Here is a 21,472-nt window from a genome sequence, read left to right as displayed (position 1 = left end):
TTGATGAGTGGCAAAATAAAATATGACCACATTACTCCTCTTTTAAAAGCCACCCATTGGCTTCCAGTCAACAACAGAACAGCTTACAAGATCCTCTTACTTACATTTAAAATTTGTCTCTTCCATATGCTTGCATTCTTAGATCACCTTCTAATCCTGTATGCTCCATTCAGAACACTGTGCTCCAGTCAACAAAATCTGTTAGCTATCCCTTTCCATAGGTAAACCTTTAATAATACCACAAAGTCAACTACTGTATATGCTCCAATATTATAGAATGCTCTTCCAACCCACCTTAGGATGAAAACCTCAATTAAAAGGTTCAAAAATTAACTTAAAACTTTCTTGTTCTCCGATGCTTTCAACATGACTCCCACTTATCTTTGACTTATCTCCTCTTTTAAAGAATCCTTCTTATTTTTTCATTGATGTTGACTTATGACAGACTTACAAAAGACATCCCTCTTTCCCTTTTCTCCCTCTTCTTTTCTACTAAATTATGGAATTCTACCCATCCATCCTCTTATTTTTTTACCTTCCTTTCCTTTTTTAATTTTGGTGTACTCATTATGTTATTGTGTCTTGTCATTTATTTTATCCCCATAGCATACAATGTAATTGTAAATCGCTCAGACAGTTTTGATGAGCGGTATATCAAACTGTCAAACTTGAAACTTGATTTGCTGCTTATCAGCAGCCAATGTCTTCTCTCTACTGCATCCTGCCTCTCAGGAAACATGAAGTTACATCAAGTAAGGCAGGATGTGGTAAACAGAAAACGTCGGCTGGTGGCAGGCAGTGCATGCAAGTCTCTCCTCGCGCCCGATGACTGCTGCAAAGGAAGTGGAAGTAAATCAAAGAAAGGGGTATAAGAGAGAGGGGGGATGACAAGATGTCAGACCGCCTGGGGGGTGGGGGAGTTTGAAAGAAGATGCTTTCAAGGAGAGGGAAATATATTTTTTAAAATGAATAATTGCATATGTTCGGTTATGGTTACACCCATGCCAGAGTATCTTTTTGTACCCTGGATATGACTGAATAGGTCTAAATAAAGATGACCTTTTTTTAGAATTAGATATTTCTTCCTGTTCAGTAATTTCTGTTGGACGTCCTGAATTAGGGCCCTCCATAGTCTTGTCTAAAACATGTCCACAACAGGCCCCATTGCTATTTGGACATACTGCAGTGTAGGATGTTCATTTCCTGCCTTTGCAAAATCAGGATTTGATGCATATGGACTTCCATTATGGCTTTTTGAGACATCCATATGCTTCAAAAATAAGCACCAATGTGATCATTTAGGACAGGGGTAGGCAATTCCGGTCTTTGAGAGCAACAGGCAGGTCAGGTTTTCAGAATATCTACAATGAATATGACGTTTCAAAGCAAAAGCAACTATATCCTGCCTTCCATCAGAGGAGCTGCAGCACTTTAACCCACAAGAAAAAGAAAGTAAAACAATCCAGTCTTGTAACCAGAAATAAGATGATCACACTCTGAAAAGGAATTTCTGAAAGTATTGATAAGCTCACTTACTCATATGCCTCTAAATTATTAAGTGTGTTTGCTGTTACATAATTGCTCGGAATGAAACCTTCTTTTCTATAAGGAAAGAGAAAGATATAAATGTGAAGAAATTATTGGTTTATATTAAGTACAGATATAACCTGATAGTTTGTCATGGTGGATTTCCACCTAAAAATACTATAATTACAGGTACTGGGCAAGTACCACGAAGTAAGAGGCATTTATAATAAACGGGGAAAGAAAGCCTCAGACTCTGATTATCACGGCAGCATTTACATAAAGTATCAATAACACAAAGTTGGACAAGTTCCTGCTAAACTGGAACATACGCAGGTGAGGCTAGACTCATTTAGAACACTGGTCTTTGACCTGGGGGCTGCCGCGTGAGTGGATTGCTGGGCATGATGGACCACTGGTCTGACCCAGCAGCAGCAATTCTTATGTTCTTATGTGAAAAGATATGCCAAAACTGGGCTCCCAAGTGCAACATCCTAGTTCTCTTTAAAGGAATCACTCCCCTTTTTCCTGAGTTAAACTAGCAAGACCAGGAAAAACTCTCACTTTGCAACTGAGAAATAATGAATCCCTCCAAAGGAATAACCCAAGTATCAAATGCCTACCCAGGTTGAAGTTGCTAAAGAAATTCCTTCTTTTTCCATCTTATCCTGTCTAGCTGTTATAATCCAAATATTAAAAATAGTTGAGCAACCTGATAATGTTATCTTTCTTTCTCTCTTCTTATAAAAGGTGGAATGCGTATGGGGCAGTGGTTTTCAACCCAGTCATCAGAGACCACCTGGCCACCGGGTTTTCAGGATATCCCCAATGAATTTGCGCAAGAAGTACAGTGCTCCCCTGCGAATTTGCGGTTCGCGAATCGTGGACTCGCTCATTTGCGGTGTGATAATTTCCTAAAAGAGAAGTCCATAAGCCAGGGATTCAAACCAAAGTTAGACAAGTTCCTGCTGAACCAGAACGTACACAGGTAAGGCTAGACTCAATTAAGGCACTGGTCTTTGACCTAAGGGCCGCCGCGGGAGCAGACTGCTGGTCATGATGGACCACTGGTCTGACCATCAGCGGCAATTCTTATGTTCTTCTTATTAAGGTGTCTTGGAGAAATTCACTGCTTATTCCTAGGATAAGCAGCATAAAATCTGGTTTCTCCTTGGGATCTTGCCAGGTACTTATGACCTGGGTTAACCACTGTTGGAGACAGGATACTGGGCTTGATGGACCTTTGGTCAGTCCCAGTATGGCAACTCTTATGTTCTGTTTATTTAGTTTATTTATTTAGTTTTTTTCCAAGCTATTCAAATTTTGTTTTCAGTCCTCCAACTCAGTCTCCAAAGCCCTAATCCCTACTGTGTAAGGAATTGAATATTTTGTACCAATCAAAACTTCTTCAGCCTGGCTGTAGCCTCCCACATACCTTCAACATTGAAAACTTTATTTATTTATTTTGTTTTCTAGCCCATTGTCCCCAAAGAGCTCAGAGTTAGAGACTTTAACTCTGATAGCTTAAAAAGGGCCAAAGAGAAGCTCTGTCCCTCCAAACCCAAACACCTATTAAAACAATCTTGTCTAGGTCTCAAACTGAGGTCTCACTGTTTCATATTTATGAGTCCTCTCAGACTCCTTGGCCCATGAGACTTTCAGAGGCATTTTTTTTAAAGTTCATTGAAGAATATACAACCAGGTTAAAGGTTGCATTCAGATCTGGGGAGCTAGGTGGAAATTTTCCCCCAAGATCACAGTTTCAGATGACATTTGGAGAGACCCTCTTTGGGGGACAAATGAATCTACCAGACCAGTAGCAGATGATAGCCCAGGGTCTACAGATTCAAGTATTCCCATTTTTCTTAAGCATTAAGGAAACAAAGAAAAACAAAAATTAACATACCACAGCAGACTTGCAGAAAGCAACCTCTGTCAATGCCATCTTAAGTCCACAAATATCTTTTTGAGCTGTTTACAAAATATTTTCTTGTCTACATCTTATTGCATAATTTAGCAAAATCTAATTATCTTCTACTATTTCACTGGTTCTGATCAAAATATTTCAGTTAATCTAGCTCCGAATTAATTCTGCTTTATGGATTCCCATAACATACAGATCTAGGTCAGGTCAGTGGCTGAGCAAAGCTGCATAGCGGATGATAGATAAGGGACCAGATTATCATTAGGGGAAAGCAGCATGTACAACCTTATGGGAATTAGATTGTATTCAATTTAATTCTGTTTAAACTGTTCACAAACTATGTTATATTGTGCAGTACAGTGTCTCCTTATTACAAGAACCACCAAATAACTTAGCCACAGGCAGGTGGATATAAACTAAAGTTCACTCTTCTACAAGTTACTTTGCTATAAATTTCCTGACTACAATCTCAGACTTGTAGCTGTTAAAGTTGGCATGATATTGCTACTCCAGAACTATTACCATTTAAAGCCCCCTCATATCCTCCACAATCATCAAAACATTTGCTGCCTTGTTTGGGTAGAAGCTAGATCAGAACAGCATATATGAAACATCATAAACCTTCTTTCTTATGTTTTTGTTTGGATTTACCCAGGGCTGGCTCAACCTATAGACCTGGTGAGGCCCTGGTCCAGGGCGCCGATGATAAAAGGTGCCAAAATCCCAGTCCAGGTTACCTGCAAGCTTCTACAGGGATAGATGCTGGACTGGGCTTCTGGCACCATTTATCATCAGTGTGCTCAGCCAGAACCTCACTTGGTCTTTCAGGAGGGGGGAGACTTGAAAGAGAGGGGGGAGATACTTGATCAAAGGTGGGGGGAGGGGGGGGCGGAGAAAAGAGTGTGATACCAGATTGCAGGGGTAGGGGAATCAATGCAAAAGCTGGCTCAGAGCACCACAGTTTCCTGAGCTGGCCCTGGATTTACCATACTTCCTTTCACAACAGGTATAACAAAACAGTTAAGAGTCTTACCCATGCTGATCTCTTGCCTTCCACCAGTGGGGGTCATTCTTCTCCAGTATAACATACTCTTCAGCTCGTCGTAATGTCAGGTTATGGGCCTCTTTAGCTGGAAAGTCATAGAGTGCTATGACTCGAATTTCCTCTTCTGAAAGTGGAGGTGGCGGTGGTTTCCTCTTTGCCGATGGTACAGTTAACCTTTTAGACTATAGAAAATACAGTTGTAGTGTTCTTTGTTATGTTTATTTAAGTGCATGTTTTCTAATATTTCATATTCATTAACATTCTGTCTTGTCAGGTTACCCAGTGATAATGTACATCTCATCCTGTAAGAATTCCTGAGAAGGAAGTTAGTGATTTATATCATCTAAGTCAGCAATGGTGAATGTATCATTTTATAAAGGATATACACCTAGCAATGTATACTGCAGACATCTAGCTTTGACATTGTTTTGAAATTATTTTCTGTATGACTGATCATTTACTCTGGCTTTTACAAAGCTGCGGTAGAGGTTTCCACCGTGGGCCGACGAGGTAAATGCTCCGATGCTCATAGAGTGTGTGGTGCAGTGGTTAGAGCTACAGCCTCGGCACCCTGGGGTTGTGGGTTCAAATCCTGCACTGCTCCTTGTGACCCTGGGCAAGTCACTTAATCCCCATTGCCCCAGGTACATTAGATAGAGTGGGAGCCCACCAGAACAGTTAGGGAAAAATGCTTGAGTACCTGAATAGTTTGTAATCCACATAGAATTGTAGGATATGCAGAATATAAATTATATTTTTTAAAAAAAAAAAAGAGCGTCAGAGCATTTATCTCACCGGCCCACAGAAGAAACCTCTACCACAGCTTTGTAAAGTGAGCCCTTAGACTTTTTTCCTTCTGCTTGTTAGGATGGCATTTTGAGACTATAAAGTAGTTTTCAGTAATAATACAAATCACATCTATCATTGCATTGAATCAGGACCCTCAGGGACCTCTGAGGAAGACAGTTTTGTTGAAACAGGGTTGGGTCCATAGTCCCCAGTGATTTGGGTCCTAGATACTTCTCCATGTAGATTATTGGATTGTACTTTCAATAAAGACTGCATCTTGAACATCATCTTCTCCAGTGCTTTTGTTTAACTTTCGATAATGACTGTCTTAACTTAGATTTATGGCAACCTTTAAAGCAATGTGTGGTCTTGTACATTCAGGAGCCCATTTACTAACGTGTGGTAAGGTTTTACAGTTAACATATGTTAATTGACAAATTTAATGTGCATGAAGCACTGGAGGTGAGCACAGTGTTTTGCCATTCGGTTAAAGCAGAATTTTGTTTAGCATGTGTTAACTAAATGGCAAATAATGAGAAGCAATTAGCTACACCTCTTGGCACTAATTGTTCCCCATTATCTACCACATTAACAGTATGATAACCACCTCTGCATTAACTGTAAGGCGCATACCCTCCCCCTTCCACATGATATAATTATGTAATTCGCTTAGAACCGCAAGGTAATGGCGAAATAAAAGTCACTAATGTAATGTAATTAGGGGAATAATTCTATAAAGCTGGTGACAACATGTATGCACCAAATACACGTTTTCAGAAATGGATGTTCACTTGCCCACTTGAGTCCAGCCACAGCACTCACTCTTGATTGACAGGGCAACCTACAAGTCCCTCTTTTCTCTTGGCCCTCTCCCACCACAGGTCAGAGATGAAGGAAACAACATTTATGGTGCTGAAGCTTTAATTCTTTACTGACAAGAGCCTATCTAGCTCAATTATTAATCGTGGTAGATTGTTCCATAGTAAAGGACTGGAAACATTGATAATGCAGTTGGATCTGTCGAGTGCATTCCACTTGGTTGATCACGATATTACTCTATCTTATTTTGAATGATACATGAATTGTAGATAAACCTCTGGAATAGTTTCAGGATTTTTTTTATAAATAGAAAGTATAAAGGGTAAAAGTTGCAAGCCCTCTGATATTCAAAGCAATTTAAGTGGGCAGGAGAGGCTCCTGCTTGTTTAAATCCACTGGGACTGCCTAACCCCCAATATTTGCCTCTGACCACTCTTAGAAAAAGTGGGCAAGTCAAGGGCAGTACAAGGGGCAGCATTAGGGAGGAGCCTAGAGTTAGGTGGGTGCCAGAAATATTCAGTGCTATCACCCGCATAGCTAAGCAGCTTAATTTCCTAAAATTAGGACACTTAGCATGTGGGTACCGGCACTGAATATTGGGCTGGCACCTGAATAACCTTTTAAAATATGACCCATAAGCCCCCTCTCATCCTCCCATGACAAATCCCTTTCCTTCACTCTCCAGACTCCAGAAAGCAACCCCCTCCCCCCCGGAAGGGTCCCCACCTTAACCCCCTAACCATCCAGCCAGACCCCCTGGAATTTCCTCTATCCCTGGTGGTTCAGTGGGGGTTATTGGGGCAGGAGCACAGCCTCTGCACTCCAGTCCTTTGCAACTGCCTGACAAAATAGCTGCTATAACCTCTTGTGGCAGCTCGCAACACTACATGAGCTGCTTTTTCCTTACTATTCTTTCCTTACTCAGCAATCTATAAAGGGAAGTAGTTGCCTCCTTTTTTCATAGAAAAGCCTCCTATTAGGTGCTTTCTAGGCTCCCTTTACAGAATTGCCCTCTACTTATTTAACACTAGAAAAGCCGTTTGCTGTCAAGGCAATGTGTTAACTTAGGGCCTACACTGTTGGTACATGGTAATTCTCACAGTGTAGTAAATAGGCCCCTCTGCGACTTGGCTATGACATTTTTGAAAATTGGTAAAATCCTCATTTTAAACAAATCGCCTTACTTTTTCACTTAAAAAAAAAAAAAAATTAGAAGAAAAATCAAGTACTCACTCTGTACATATCAGGTGTATCATATGATGGCTGTCTTGAGTACTCTTCCATCAGCTCATCCCTTCTACTTAGGCTCACTTGTGTACTCACAGCTCTAATTTCAGATGATAAAACAGATTTTTATTTTTTAATGAGGACACTGTGAATATATGGCTCTCAATCTGAAGGCTGAGATCACAGATGGAGTCAAAGAATTGGAGCTACTCCCTCTACTTCTGGATCTCCACGGTGAAATCTGCATATCAACATGAAACCTGTGAGTAGAGAGTGTCACGAGAAATTTGCCCTCGTGCTCACGAGATCTATCTCCATCCCCATCCTATCCCCGTGAGTTCTGTCCTCATTTGCACAAGCCTCAAACACTTTAAAATCATAAGTGTTTGAGGCTTGTGCAGATGAGGACAGAGCTTGCAGGGATGGGGCAGGAACAGGGACTGAACTCGCGGGTTGGGATGGGGATGGAGATAAATCCGGGGACAAATTTGTCCCCGTGTCACTCTCTACCTGTGAGTCAGTGCATATTCACAGGACCTATCTGAAAAGGTTCTGGTCCCAATACTGCCTCACACGCTCTGTCATTTGTAAGTCAGATGCATCTGGGGACAGTATCTTTAGGAAGAAAGCTCAGGTTTGTCCCAAAGAAATTGTCCATTTATTATGAGTTTTTGATCCATTTTTATAGCATTATACATGGGTAAGTTTTTTTAGCATATGACTGTAGGAAAGACCATATTTGGTAACAGGATACATTAGAAAGAGGTAGCAAACAGGGGGGGTTTTAGTGGGAAGTTTCCATCTAAGGTCTAGCAATGTTTCTTATCTCTCTAAAGCACGAGATGTAAGACACAGAGCTCAGAACACAAAAAGAAAATGGCCTTGTGATTTCTTGCAAACATACAACCTGTTTTCAGCAGTTCAAATATAAAACTTTCAAGGAATATACAAGGAATATATGTGCCCCTTCACTATCTATCCCCACCTTCTTTCATATGTACTTTTCATGAGTCTCCTCTAATGTATCCAAGTCACACCCAGTTCCCACCCTTAACTGTGTTAAGGTGGTTTTTGTACCATACTCTTTGTTTTAAGGTGTGATAGAGTTAGTGTGAGCCTGTGCTAATGTCTACCGTTTGGTAAAACCCACATTAGCTGCTTAGTACAGCTTAGTAAAAAAAAAAAAAAAAAGGTCTCATAAATTACAAAAATTTCCAAAAACTCCAAAACCATTTCAACTAAATATTTTGAGAGAGGAGAGACAATTTCAACATAAATCCCAAAACCTTTTGTGTGCATATGTTTCATTTATTCACATTTGTATCCCACATTTTTCATTAGGTTCGTTGTGGCTTACAACCCATATCACATAAAATTACATCACACAAAGTCAATTAAATTAACATTCATTAAGGAGAAAGAGCCCTTTAAACGCCTAATCACGGACGCCTAGCGATGCTCAACTAAAAAGTGCGTGCAATTTAAAAAAAACAACAAAACCTGGTGTGGTAATTGACCACACCATTAAAAACTGCTTTAAAAAAATCAGTTAATTAGGGTTTTGCAGAAAATACCATATAGCGCCTAGCGACACCCAAGTTGAGGCACCTACCAGCACCTAATGATGTCTACCTGAAAAGTAGGTATGGTTAGGGGCGGAAAATAGGAATGGTTGACTTAGGCGTCATTAGCTGTCTGTGTTAGACGCTGGTAAATTAGGTCAGAAAAACCTTAGCCTTTTATACTGTCACCTATCACAAGGATGCCTAGTTGCCACTGAGAATGATTTATAAGTGGCGCCGAGTGGTTTATTGACAACCACACTGACTGGCACCTACAAGTTTGGTCCTGATTTTATAAACCACACCTAAGTTCTTAAACAGAAATGTTTCAGCATAGTACAAAATCTTAAATAATTTTCCTGATAACTAATTTCCAAAGGCAGTGAACTTCACCATTTAGTTCCCTGATATTCAAATCCTGCAAAATGAACCATTTTATACACAATTTTGTTACATCTAGGAAAATGAAGAATGAGATATTACCTAGCGACTTTGTACCATTACGTGCAGAAAGATGCACAAGAATTTGCATATATCACGGAACAGTACTAAATCATTATCTGATGATTACAGATTTTAAACACAATACGTCTTAATTAGTAAACAATGTAATAATTGTAACAATGGGGACAATCTCTCATATCATGATGCTCTAAAAATTAAGTGTACCGCAGTGTTTTGTGCAGTTTGAAGTTTCTCTTATCCTTACAACCAATATATACAGCATTACAATAATGCGATAGTACCAATGACTGATCAAACGGAACATCTCCATAGAAACAAAAGCTCTCTTTTCAATTTCTATAATGTCCTAATAATTTTGATAATTACAGTTACAACTTGTTGCTCAAATGTTAAATGGTGATCGAAGATTATTCCTAATATTTTTAAACTGGTTTCCAATTGCTACACATTGTGGTAACGGACTGAATACATTAGACCAGTGTTTCTCAACTCAGTCCCTGATTATCTCCATGTCAATCAGGTTTTCAGGATATCCACAATAAATATGCATGAAAGAAATTTGCATATAATGGAGGCAGTGTGTGCAGATCAAGTTTATGCATATTCATTGTGGATATCCTGAAAACCTGACTGGCAAGGGGGTATTCCAGAACCAAGATGGAAACACTGCACTAGACAGAATTAAAAATAATGCTTTACACCTGTTTAATTTCAACTTAAAAGATGCTCCCATAATTAAGAACATAAGAAGTTGCCTCCGCTGAGGCAGGCCAGAGGTCCATCTTGCCCAGCGGTCCGCTCCCGCGGCGGCCCATCAGGCCTAATTGCCTGAACAGTGTCCCTGATTAATTTTGTAACTGCCTCTAATCCTCTAATCCTATCCCTATAACCTACCTCTACTCCTATCCTATCTGTACCCCTCAATCCCTTTGTCTTTCATAATATTCAATCATCTTTTTATATCTTCAAATATATCATGCAAATCTTTTCCAAAGGGAATAAAAACTGTGACATCATCAGCTTAGATGACAGGATTAAGTCCCAATTCTGCACTATAATGGAGCCATCATAATATTAAACATGTGAAATTGGGACGCCACTCTCTGGAATCCATGGAGAGGAAATGGTTCCATTCATCTTCACCTGATATCATAGGCGTCAGAACGGGGGGGACCACAGAGGGGGGACCTCCCAAAAAATTGCCGGTAATTGCAGCGATCCTGCAGGGAAAGACACGGGGCACTCTAGGCCGCAGCCCATCGCTGACTTCAACTCCTTCCCACCGCAAGCGTGCATACCTTTTATTTCTCCTAAACGTGCAGCACCATCCTGACATCAGCCCCGGCGTCTTCCCTCCACTGTGGCCTGCCTTCTCTGACAACTTCCTATTTCCGCTAGGAGAAATGAAAGATATACGCTTGCGTGATGGGAAGGAATAGAAGTTGGTGAGGAGACATGACTGAGAGAATCAACCAGCAGGCACGCTGGCCAGTAGACAGGTGACATTTCAGATTCGGGGGAGAGAGGGAGCATTTAGGACTTGGGAGAGGGAGTGAGGGGAGAGATGTTGGGACTCAAATGAGGGCAGGAGGGAGAGATGTGAGGGAGGGAGGGAGAGAGGCACATTGGGACACAGGAGGGAGGGAGAGGGGCAAATTGAGACACAGGTGGGAGGGAGAGGGGTGCATTGAGACACAGAAGAAAGGAAGGAAGCATGAACTGGGTACAAAGGAAGGAAGGAGGGAGGGGCATGAATTTGGGACACAGAAGGGAGGAAGGGAGCACAGACTTGGGACAAAGGCTGGAAGGAAGGAGGGAGGGGGAAAGAGATACTGAGGTGGGGAGAGAATAGAAAGGGAGAATTGTTGAGCTATGGGTGTGAGGGAAAGGAAGAAAGAGAAGAATTGTTGGGCATAGGGAGGGAGACAATTGTTGGACATGGTGGTGGGAGAGGAGTGAGGTAGAGAGAGATGAGACTGTGAAATGTTGGATGTGGTGCTGGAGAGGGAACAGTGGGACATATGAAAGGGATGCAAAAAGGAGGAATGTTGGACATATTGGTGAAGGGAATGGAGGAAGAGATGTGGCATGGAGCTGGAGAGGGGTGATGGGAGGAATGTTGGGCATGGGACTTTTGGGCAGGAGTGAAAGATGCTGCACAAGGTCTGGGAAATAAGAGGGAAAAATATTGGATGTGGCACTAGAGGGGGTGGGAGAGATGCACCCTAGATCTCTCTCTCTCTTTTTTCCCTACTCCATTTGCAGCAAGAGAGAGAGAGAGAGAGAGAGATGGTAGACAGTGAGAAAGAGGAAGACATTGCACAGTGCAATGGTGGGGAGAGGAAAAGAATGTGCTTTGTGTAGTTTCATTTTGTACAGTGTTCAGAGCCTGGCAGGGAGGGGGGCTTGGTTCACAGCCTGGTAGGGAATGGGACTAAGTGCAGGGAAGGCAGGGAAGGGGGCTGGGTGCAGAACCTAGCATGGAGGGTGCTGAGTGCAGAACCTGGCAGGGCAGGACACTTGAATATTAAGCCGCCTGACTTATATTTGAGTCAACCATTTTTCTTCCTTTTGGGGGGGGGGGAGAAATATACTCGACTTATATTAGAGTACATGTGGTGATATTTTTTTTTCCCCTACACTAATTTCCCTTCTAAACTCAGCTATGAGAGTGGTTAATAATGTCTCAGTATTGTATCTTGTTTTCAAAGCCATGCTGAGAATCATGTAGGACAAAATGGAAAAATAGATAATCCATAAATTGTTGTGCTACCAACCCTTCCATCAATGGAATGGAGGCTAACGGTCTATAATTTATGACATTATTTTTCTTAGCTTTGGGTTCTTAGTTATGAGAGTCAGCATGATTCTACCCTTTTTCTTTGGAAAAATATCCTTGAGATAATAAATAAGACATATTACTTGCTAGATAATCTATAAATGGATCCGGGACCTTTTTCATAATATAACTTGGGCAATCATCTAACAAAGAACAAAAGTAAAAACTTCAGAGATGGTGTACAAGACGCCAAGTTTTTAATGATCAAATGTAAATATAAAAACAGTCATAAAACAGTTTGTATCCAAAAGGGGTTGTATACGATACATTTTTGGACCCCTGAGGAAGGAGTGTTTCTTTGAAACATGGACCGTGTTGGGTCCCAGTTCATCAACCCCTTTTGGATACAAACTGTTTCATGATTGTTTATATATTTACATTTGTTCATTAAAGACTTGGCGTCTTGTACAACATCCCTGCAGTTTTTGCTTTTGTTCTTCGATTTGATATTCTACTGCAGTGTTGTTGGACTCTTTGCTTGTTGTTGTCTTTTGGATCAATCATCTAACGTACAAGATAAGACCAAAGACTTTACAGTCACAGCCATTGGTAAAGAAAAGAAGGACCACGCTATCTGTTGTTATTCCTTCATCTACTTGCAATGGAATGGCTAGAAACTCATAACAAAATATAGATTTAAATAAATGGAGGGAGAACTCAAACTAAAATGGTATACAAAGCACAAATCTGTGGAATAAATACCTTAAAATTTCATCATTACTAAACTCTCTTCTGCAATGATGCAGTTCTCAAGCAAATCATCACAAAAATGTGATCTCCACATGAGAGCTACAAAGTTCACAATCCTTCAACTTGAAAAACAATTTCCAAAGAAGCAAAAGTGCTAATCTTGCTTCATATTATGCAAACATAACATAACATAACATAAGTTCTTATATATTGCAACTACCTTACGATTCTGTGCGGTTCACAGATTAAGAAATATTAACATTATAGCAGATCATAAGTATTTAGTCTAGATATCTTGACATACTTCGGGGACTTTATCGGTGGTTCTCAGCCCAGTCAGATTGCCAGTATACTCACAATCAATATGGATGAGATAGGTCTGCACGGAAATATGACCGGATAGGTGTGTCCTGAGGACTGGGTTAAGAATCCTAACTATACTGATGGTCTTTTCATTTTGTTTAACAGTTAAATGTTTGAAATATACTATCTGTCATGATGGATTCAGAAGATAAATTAATATGGCGGTCTTACCTTTTTTGCATCAAACAGCAACAACAGAAAACAGACTGGATCGTGTGATCTGAAAGAAGATATTGTTATGTTCTCATCATGCCCACATTTTGCTCATTCATGCTTTGTTTCATGCCTGAATGCCAAAACCAAATAACTCCACAATTGCCCTTCCCAGCTACCTTCCCTAGTTAGGTTCATACATCTGAGACTTGCTCAATGTGGAAACTTACTCTGCAGGTAATTTTTAAACTTTCTTGGTGAATAAAACTCTGTTATACATGCCTACAAAGACTTTTATAAAATTATCCCAAGGTTTATGAGTATAAAAGTACATATGATGAAGAGAAGACATATCCTGTACACGACTTATGTACAGATGCGTTCTGGGATGGCCTTTTGGCAGAATCACAGATTTCATGCATACAGTTTATAAAATACACACTTACACATATACTACATGCACTAATATTTATACCAGGGTGGATTAAAATAATTTTTTTTTAAGTTCAGTAAGTTTTATTGTCTTAAAGGCGGCATGTAAAACAGAAATGAAACATCGTAATACAATTAAAAAATAAAAAATAAAAAAAAGAGAATGCAGATGTGCAGGCAAAGTGGCAATATTCATATAGTAATAAGTATATGTACTATAACCAGGTAAGCAGAGATACCAGCATATAGAAATGTGAATATAGAGAAATAACCCCAGTCAAACAAAGAACTATCGTATTCAATAAGGAAACAAGGATATTTCCAGCAGAGATTTCCAGGTATGTTCGAAAGCAACAAGTGATCTATAAAATGCTTTTTTGAGGAAAAAGCTATCTAAGGATAGTTTTTTTTTTAAATTAAGATACATTATAGTTTAAAAGTTATTCATCATGAAATACGGATTGTTTTTAATTATGTGGCATGAGGCTTTATATTCATGTAATATTTAAATTTTTGGGTAATGAATTCCATTAATTAATTTATAATATCATGGGCAATTTTTCTATCTAGAACAGGGGTGTCCAACGTTTTGGCTTCCCTGGGCTGTATTGGCCCAAAGCGTACTGCTCAACAATGCGCTATCAAAACTGATCAAATACAGTGTTCCATGGGGGCTCTGCTATCCCCCTTATTATTCAATCTCTACATTTGACCTGTCCTAGACATAGCCCACATATACCAAATACAGATTCACTCCCTCATGGATGACATCCAACTATACCTACCGCTAGGAGAAGCCCGTGATGTCCAGCTGAAACAAAAGGAGATTACTACATGGGCAATTTTCCTTTTTATAAATTACTCTGAAAATGTGTCATTAGATACTGTGGAAATAAGTTTACCTTTAAGTACAACTGGAAAAATCTTTTTAAAAATAAAGTTCTGTCATGATCGATGTTTCCTGGTCTGACTTGCATTGTATCCTGTGAGAGTGATTGTTTTTTTTTTTGGGGGGTGGGGGAGGGATAAGGTCAATTATTGTATAAGTTTAAGCTATAGACTACTAAGCAAAATTTCTTGATTTATTTTCTCTCTATTGCTTGCTTCCTTTTTATAATGTGGACCTCAGAAGATTTTTTAAAAAAATTTCTTTGTGTGTACATTCTAATGTTATTAGTGTTATATAATGCATTTTTCACATCTGCTTCATTTATTCTGAGAATCTGTACATGAAAGTTCTAATAAATAAAGTGAAAGATTATTCTACAAGGATTTTAAGATCATACTTGATTAACTCTGGTAGAGTTAGCTTTGTTCCAAAATATTTTATGAGAGTTTTAATCTCAGTAGTGCATTTTCTCTAACAAAAAGGTGCCAGTACTCAAATGCCAGGCTATACTTCAAGGTAGAGAATGACACAGGGACAAATTTTTCCCCATCCCTGTGGGAACTCATTTTCCCATCCCAGCAAATTATATTCCTGTCCCTGCCCCATTCCTGCAACCTCTGTCCTCATCTCCACAAGCCTCAAACACTTTAAAATCATAAGTGTTCGAGGCTTGTGTGATTAAGGCTGAGCTTACAGGAATGAAGCAGGGGCAGAAACAGTGACAAAATTTGTGGGGACGGGACAGGGAAATTGAGTTCCTGTGAGGATGGGGACAAATTTGTCCCCATGTCATTCTCTACTTCAAGGATGCCTGCCAAATTATGCACCCAGCCCCCTTCCCTCCCTGGCCTGCATCCAGCCCATTCCCTCCCTGGCCTGCACTCAATCCCATTCTCTACCAACCCTAACCCTTCCCTGCCAGGCTCTGAACACTGTCCCACCTTCCTTCCCTGTATCCTCTTCCCCCTAAAAAGAGCCAACCTCATCAGTGATGTCACAATGGCTTGATTGTCCCGTACTCCCCTCTACCATCTAACCCAGCCAGCAGATTAACCCTTCACCTTAACTTAAACCACCTAGTGGTAGGCTGGGACATCAGGGATCCCTCCCGCCTCCTGCCCCGGCCGTCACTAATAATTATCACCCTCCCTCGCATATCTGTTCCCTGGTGGAAGGAGGGAAGGGTGGTAATTCGTGTCGGCTGGGGCAGGAGGGATCCCTCCTGTACCGGCCTAAGGCAGGCCTGTAGGAAGTCCGGGAGGGTTTTGGGTGGTCACTGGAGGATGACCCGAATATAAACCGGGACCCCCATTTTTGAGCCAAATTTTGGCCCCAAAATCCCGGTTTATATTTGAGTACATTACATTACATTACATTACATTAGGGATTTCTATTCCGCCATTACCTTGCGGTTCAAGGCGGATTACAAAAGGTTAATTTAAAAACAGAGTTACAATGATTAGCTAGAGAGGTAGGTTGTAAACAAAGCAGTTTATTCTATACACATACTTTCTTTACCCCTAGTGGACTCACAATGTAAGTTTTGTACCTAGAGCAATGGAGCATTATATGAAATGCCCAGGGTCATAAGGGGCTGCAGTAGGAATTGAAGCCAGTTCCCCAGGTTCTCTATCTACTGCACTAACCATTAAGCTACTCCTCTGTAAAAATCCTGAACAGATTTCCTGAAACAAATACATTTCGTGTAGCTTTCCCCTGACATCATTTGTGCTGCCTTTTTGGTCAACCAGTCATCCTCAATTTCTGACTCACACTGTAGTTTTCATTTTAGCCACACACACACACAAAAAAAAAAAAGCCAAAAGTGAAATTTCAAAGATTTAGACCATGGAATCAGTAGAACAATTTTTAAAAGACAGTTATTTTATTTATTTATTTTGTTTTCTATTCCGTTCTCCCCAAAGAGCTCAGAATGGATTAAAGGTTGATATACATAATATACAGTTAACAGACTATAATTTGCCATAGTTCCAGTACAAGTTTTTATCCTAATTTGACACATACTAGGGATCTAATACCGATATGCATAATATACAGTTAACAGGTAATAATTTGCCATAGTTCCAGTACAAAGTTCTTCAATACAAATTTTATCCTGCTTGACACTTTACTAGGGCTATAATACCAATATACATAATATGCAATTTACAAGATAAATTTGACATAATTACAGTGCAAGATTTATCAGTATAAGTTTTTATCCTAATGTGACACATAATTAGTATACAGAACATTAATATTTCTTTGTAGTCTATTGGCCTTAGGCAGGAGAGTTACCCATGGAAATGACTATTTCTTGAAAACAGCCCATGCTGTGTGTTTCATAAGGTATATACTTTTACTCCCATTTCTGTGGAGAAGCTCCCAGGTTGGGATTTGGAAATGGAAGCAACAATGCATTGGGTTTTTTTCTCATAAAAGTACTCCCAAGAAGCAGGTGTAAATTTTTATTTTCTTTTGTACTGGGTTATTTTCAAAGTATACATATTCTATCCCTTTTTGCTCACTGATTTTGCGCCAGTTTTCAATATGTACCTTTGTACCTACTTGCAGAGTTTTGAAAACTGCTTTTCATAAGTCTGATATGCAAAAAAAAAGTGTCTGGGTTTTAGTTGTCCTGCTCTAGAATTCAGGTCTGTGAGCAGTGAACAGTTTCTACACTTTGAAGCAGCCTGTAAAGAATTTATTCTGGGGCAGTGCACCAAGGCATGTGTTAATGGAAGCAGGTTTGGGGGCAGGGGGCGTGTTTTCAATGCCATGTAAAGGAAATGATTGAAACACAAAGCCTTTTTTGAAACAAGAAGTTATAAAAAGAGTGGAAAATGTGACAATCACACTTTTTCTTTATCTGGACAGTAGAAAAATATTGACTTTCAGTTTTCTATTTATACATCCAGGTGTTGCAAGTACTGCTTTCTCACATCTGCTTGAAAGCTATAATCTGTTTTGTTTTGCATGTCAAAATAATTTCTATTGAATAAAGAATCCAAAACTAAATAAACCAGCTTTGATTCTTGAATTGTTTTCTGTCAAACTACAAATCTCAAGAGAGGCTTAGAGAAATTATGGGGGTTATTTTTGGAGAATCTCCAGTAGTAAATGCCAGCAATTAGACATGTAGATTAGCTTTATTTATGTTTAAATAGCAATTTTAAAACTCTACCCATGGAGATCCATCCTACAGAGAGATTTTAAGGGGGTATGGTTGGCAGCATAGAATAGGTCATGGCTTGAACAGTCCAAAATATATACACTATTACTACTATCCATTCAGTCATGTCTAACCCTTGGATACCCTTTAGGCTAGTCATCGTCATGCTTCCCTATTTTCCACGGCTTCTTTCAATTGCTTGACGTTCATTCCTGTGTCATTCTTGATTGTATCCAGCCAAAAGGCCTTTGGTCTCCCCCTGCTTACTTTTACTACTTACCATTCCAAGTAACACCTCCTTTTCTAATTAATTTGCCCTCATCATGTGTCCAAAACAGGTCAGTTTCTGTCTGGTATTCTTGCCTTCCAGGGACAACTCTGGGTTTATATGATCAAGAATATCTTTGTTGGTGATCCTAGCTGTCCAATGGATTTGTAGAAGTCTTCTCCAGAATCACAGCTCAAAGGCATCAATTTTTCTTCTGGTTTTGTGAGTGTCCATGTCTTGCAGATATATGTCGTGATTGGGAACACAATGGCAATGATCAGTCTTTGGTGACAGTGTCTTTGCACTTCCATATTTGCTATGATCTGTTAAACTGCTACTGTGATTAATGAGGGACCCAAGGAAAATGAAGCTATCAGCCACTTCTATTTCTTCATTGTTGATCTTTATGTGGACTTTCTTGGTGGTGGTAATCATGATTTTAGTCTTCTTGATGTTCAGGTAAAGTCCTATCTTCTTGCTTTATTCTTTCAGCTTCAGGATCAACTTCTTGGGGTCTTTTTCATGCTCTGCCAGCAGGGTAGTATCATCTGTGTGTCTCAGATTGCTAATGGTTCTTTCGCCTATTTTTACACCAACACTTGAATCATCTAAGCTTCCTCATGATTACTTCTGCATTTGACTTGTACCCTTTTTGATCTTGAACAATTTTGTATCTCCATACCTGGTACACACTGTAGCTTCTTGATCGTAGTAAAGCGATCTGATTAATCTGATTTGGTGTGCTGGCACTTCTGTTTAAGTGTTTTACACAGCTTGTCATGTTCAACACAGTCAAAAGCCTTGGTATAATCAATGAAGCACAGGTAAGAGTTTCTTTCTTCTGGCACTTTTTTGCCTTTTCTATGATCCACCTCAAGTTTGTGATGTGATCACGGGTCCTCTGCCCTTATGAAATCCAGCTTGGGCATTAGCATGCTCTCGATCAAGAATGTTGCCAAAGCACCTCTGGATGATCTTTAGAAGCACAATGCTGGCATGGGGAATCAGGGTGATTGTTCTATAGTTTGTACAGTCCCTGGGTGTCACCTTTCTTCAGTAGTGGGATAAAAACTGATCTTTTCCAGTCCTTTGGCCATGTGTAGGTCCTCCAGATTTTCTGGCATGGTGCTGTTAATGTGGCTCTTGGGCCTGGTTTTGAAATTCCATCAATGCCAGGTGCTTTGCTTTTTTGGCAGCTGCCTCAGCACCCAATCCACTTCAATTTCCAATAGGTCTGGTTCTGCTTCCTCTTGACCCCCAAGCTCTTCAAGGTAGTCAGTGCTGGTGCTGATGTATAATTCCTCTGTGTATTCTTTCCATCTCTGTTTGATGTCCTACTGGTTGCAGGAAATGTTTCCCATTTTAGAAGGCCAAAATCTGTTGGCCAAAAATTTTCAATGCCAGCTTTTACACCTGCCCCGAGACATGTACAAATGCCAGCGTGAAAGAGAAGATGCTAAGGCCAATGGAATAATGTAAGAACATGAGAGTTGCCATACTGGGGCAGACCAAAGGTCCATCAAGCCCAGTATCCTGTTTCCAACAGTGGCCAATCCAGATCACAAGTACCTGGCAAGATCCCAAAAAGGTAAAACAGATTTTATGCTGCTTATCCTAGAAATAAGCAGTATATTTTCCCAAGTCCATCATAATAACTGGTTATGGGCTTTACTTGTAGGAAATTATCCAAACCTTTTTCAAACCCTTTTAAGATAACTTCTTTTACCACATTCTCTAACAACGAATGCCAGAGTTTAATTACACATTGAATGAAGAAATATTTTCTCCAGTTTGTTTTAAATCTACTACTTAGTAGCTTCATTGTATGCCCCCTAATACTAGTATTTTGAAAATAGCAAACAAGCATCTCACATCTACCTATTCCAGTCTACTCAGTATTTTATAAACCTCTAACATATCTCCCCTTAGCCATCTCTTCTCCAAACTGAAGAGTCTAACTGCTTTAGCCTTTCCTCAAAGGGAAGTTGTCCCATCCCCTTTATCATTTTAGTTGCCCTTTTCTGTACCTTTTCTAATTCTGCTATATTTTTTTGAGATGTGGGTCCCAAAATTGCACACAGTATTTGAGGTGCTCTCATACCATAGAGTGATACAAAGGCATTTTAACATTCTCATGTTTGTTTCCCATTCCTTTCCTAATAACTCCTAACTCATTCTATTTGATTTCTTAGCCATTGCTGCCCACTGAGCAAAGGGTTTCAAAGTAACACCACTGATGACACCAAGATCCTTTTCCTTGAGTGACACTTAATGTGGAAGCTTGCATCAGGTAGCTATAGCCTGGGTTCCTCTTTCCCACATGAATCACTTTGCACTTGCTCACAATAAATGCCATCTACTATTTTGATGCCCAGTCTCATAGTCTTGCAAAGTCTTCTTGCAATTGAACAATTTTGAACTATGTGTCATCAGCAAATTTAATTTATCTCAGTTATTCCCATCTAAAGATCATTGATAAATATGTTAAAGCCTTCCCAGCACAGTTCTCTGGAGAACCCCACTATTTGACCTTCTCCATTAAGAATACTGACCATTTAACCCTACTCTCTGTTTTCTATTTTTAAACAGTTCTTAATCCATAATAGGAAATTACCTGCTATCCCATGACTTTCTAATTTCCTCAGAAGTCTGTCATGAGGCATTTTGTCAAATGCCTTTTGAAAATCCAGATACAGAATATCAACTAGTTCACCTTTATCCACATTCAAAGAAATGTAGCAGTTTGGTGAGGTAAGATTTCCCTTGACTAAATCTATATTGGCTTTGTATCATGTCCTCCCCAAACCCTTATTTTACAGCTTAACCCTAGGGGTCAGAGGAGCCATTTTGAACCCAGGTTCCAATAGGACAGAACAGCTGGGGGTTACTCCTACTCCTCCTTTACCATTAGGGAACCTTCAAGTAAGAGCCAGAGGCATCAGAGGAAGATTTATATTTTGATTTGTGAGGCGGTCTTTGACCTATTATGTGGCTATCTGTTTTAAGTCATTGATTCACTTAAAAGTATTTTGACTGGGACTCTGAGGTATTTTCCTTCTTGTAGATGCTATAGAACAAGGATGTCCAACCTTTTGGCTTCCCTAGGCTGCATTGGCTGAAAATATTTTTTCTGGGGCCGCACAAACACTAACACTAGTTGATGAACAAAAAAAAGGTTGAGCAGGTCCCAAATCTGCAATCACTAATATAGAAGATGTATATATCTAATAATAAACCTTCATTAAAGGGACACTGTGGAGAAATACTTACCCTGACTGAGTGATCCCTCCATGTGCACCGCTGACAGTGGG

At 39.8% G+C, this 21,472-nt stretch overlaps 1 protein-coding gene across 1 annotated transcript in view; it reads right to left on the bottom strand.

The window, feature by feature from the left end:
* The window catches only part of TXK (TXK tyrosine kinase), a 66,304-nt gene extending 45,480 nt beyond the window's left edge, over window positions 1-20,824 (bottom strand). The window contains exons 1-5 of the mRNA XM_033958995.1: window positions 20,776-20,824; window positions 13,419-13,467; window positions 7,335-7,428; window positions 4,482-4,675; window positions 1,537-1,602 (exon numbers count right to left, since the gene is read on the bottom strand). Of these exons, the coding sequence (XP_033814886.1) occupies window positions 1,537-1,602; window positions 4,482-4,675; window positions 7,335-7,428; window positions 13,419-13,467; window positions 20,776-20,824 (452 nt within the window). The remainder of the gene's footprint in view (window positions 1-1,536; window positions 1,603-4,481; window positions 4,676-7,334; window positions 7,429-13,418; window positions 13,468-20,775) is intronic.
* Between the last annotated feature and the right edge of the window lie 648 nt (window positions 20,825-21,472).

Source organism: Geotrypetes seraphini, chromosome 1, assembly GCF_902459505.1.
Source record: "Geotrypetes seraphini chromosome 1, aGeoSer1.1, whole genome shotgun sequence".
NCBI classification, from domain to species: domain Eukaryota; kingdom Metazoa; phylum Chordata; class Amphibia; order Gymnophiona; family Dermophiidae; genus Geotrypetes; species Geotrypetes seraphini.
The sequence above is the reverse complement of the archived record's forward strand: the minus strand, read 5'-3'. Positions and strand labels throughout refer to the sequence as shown.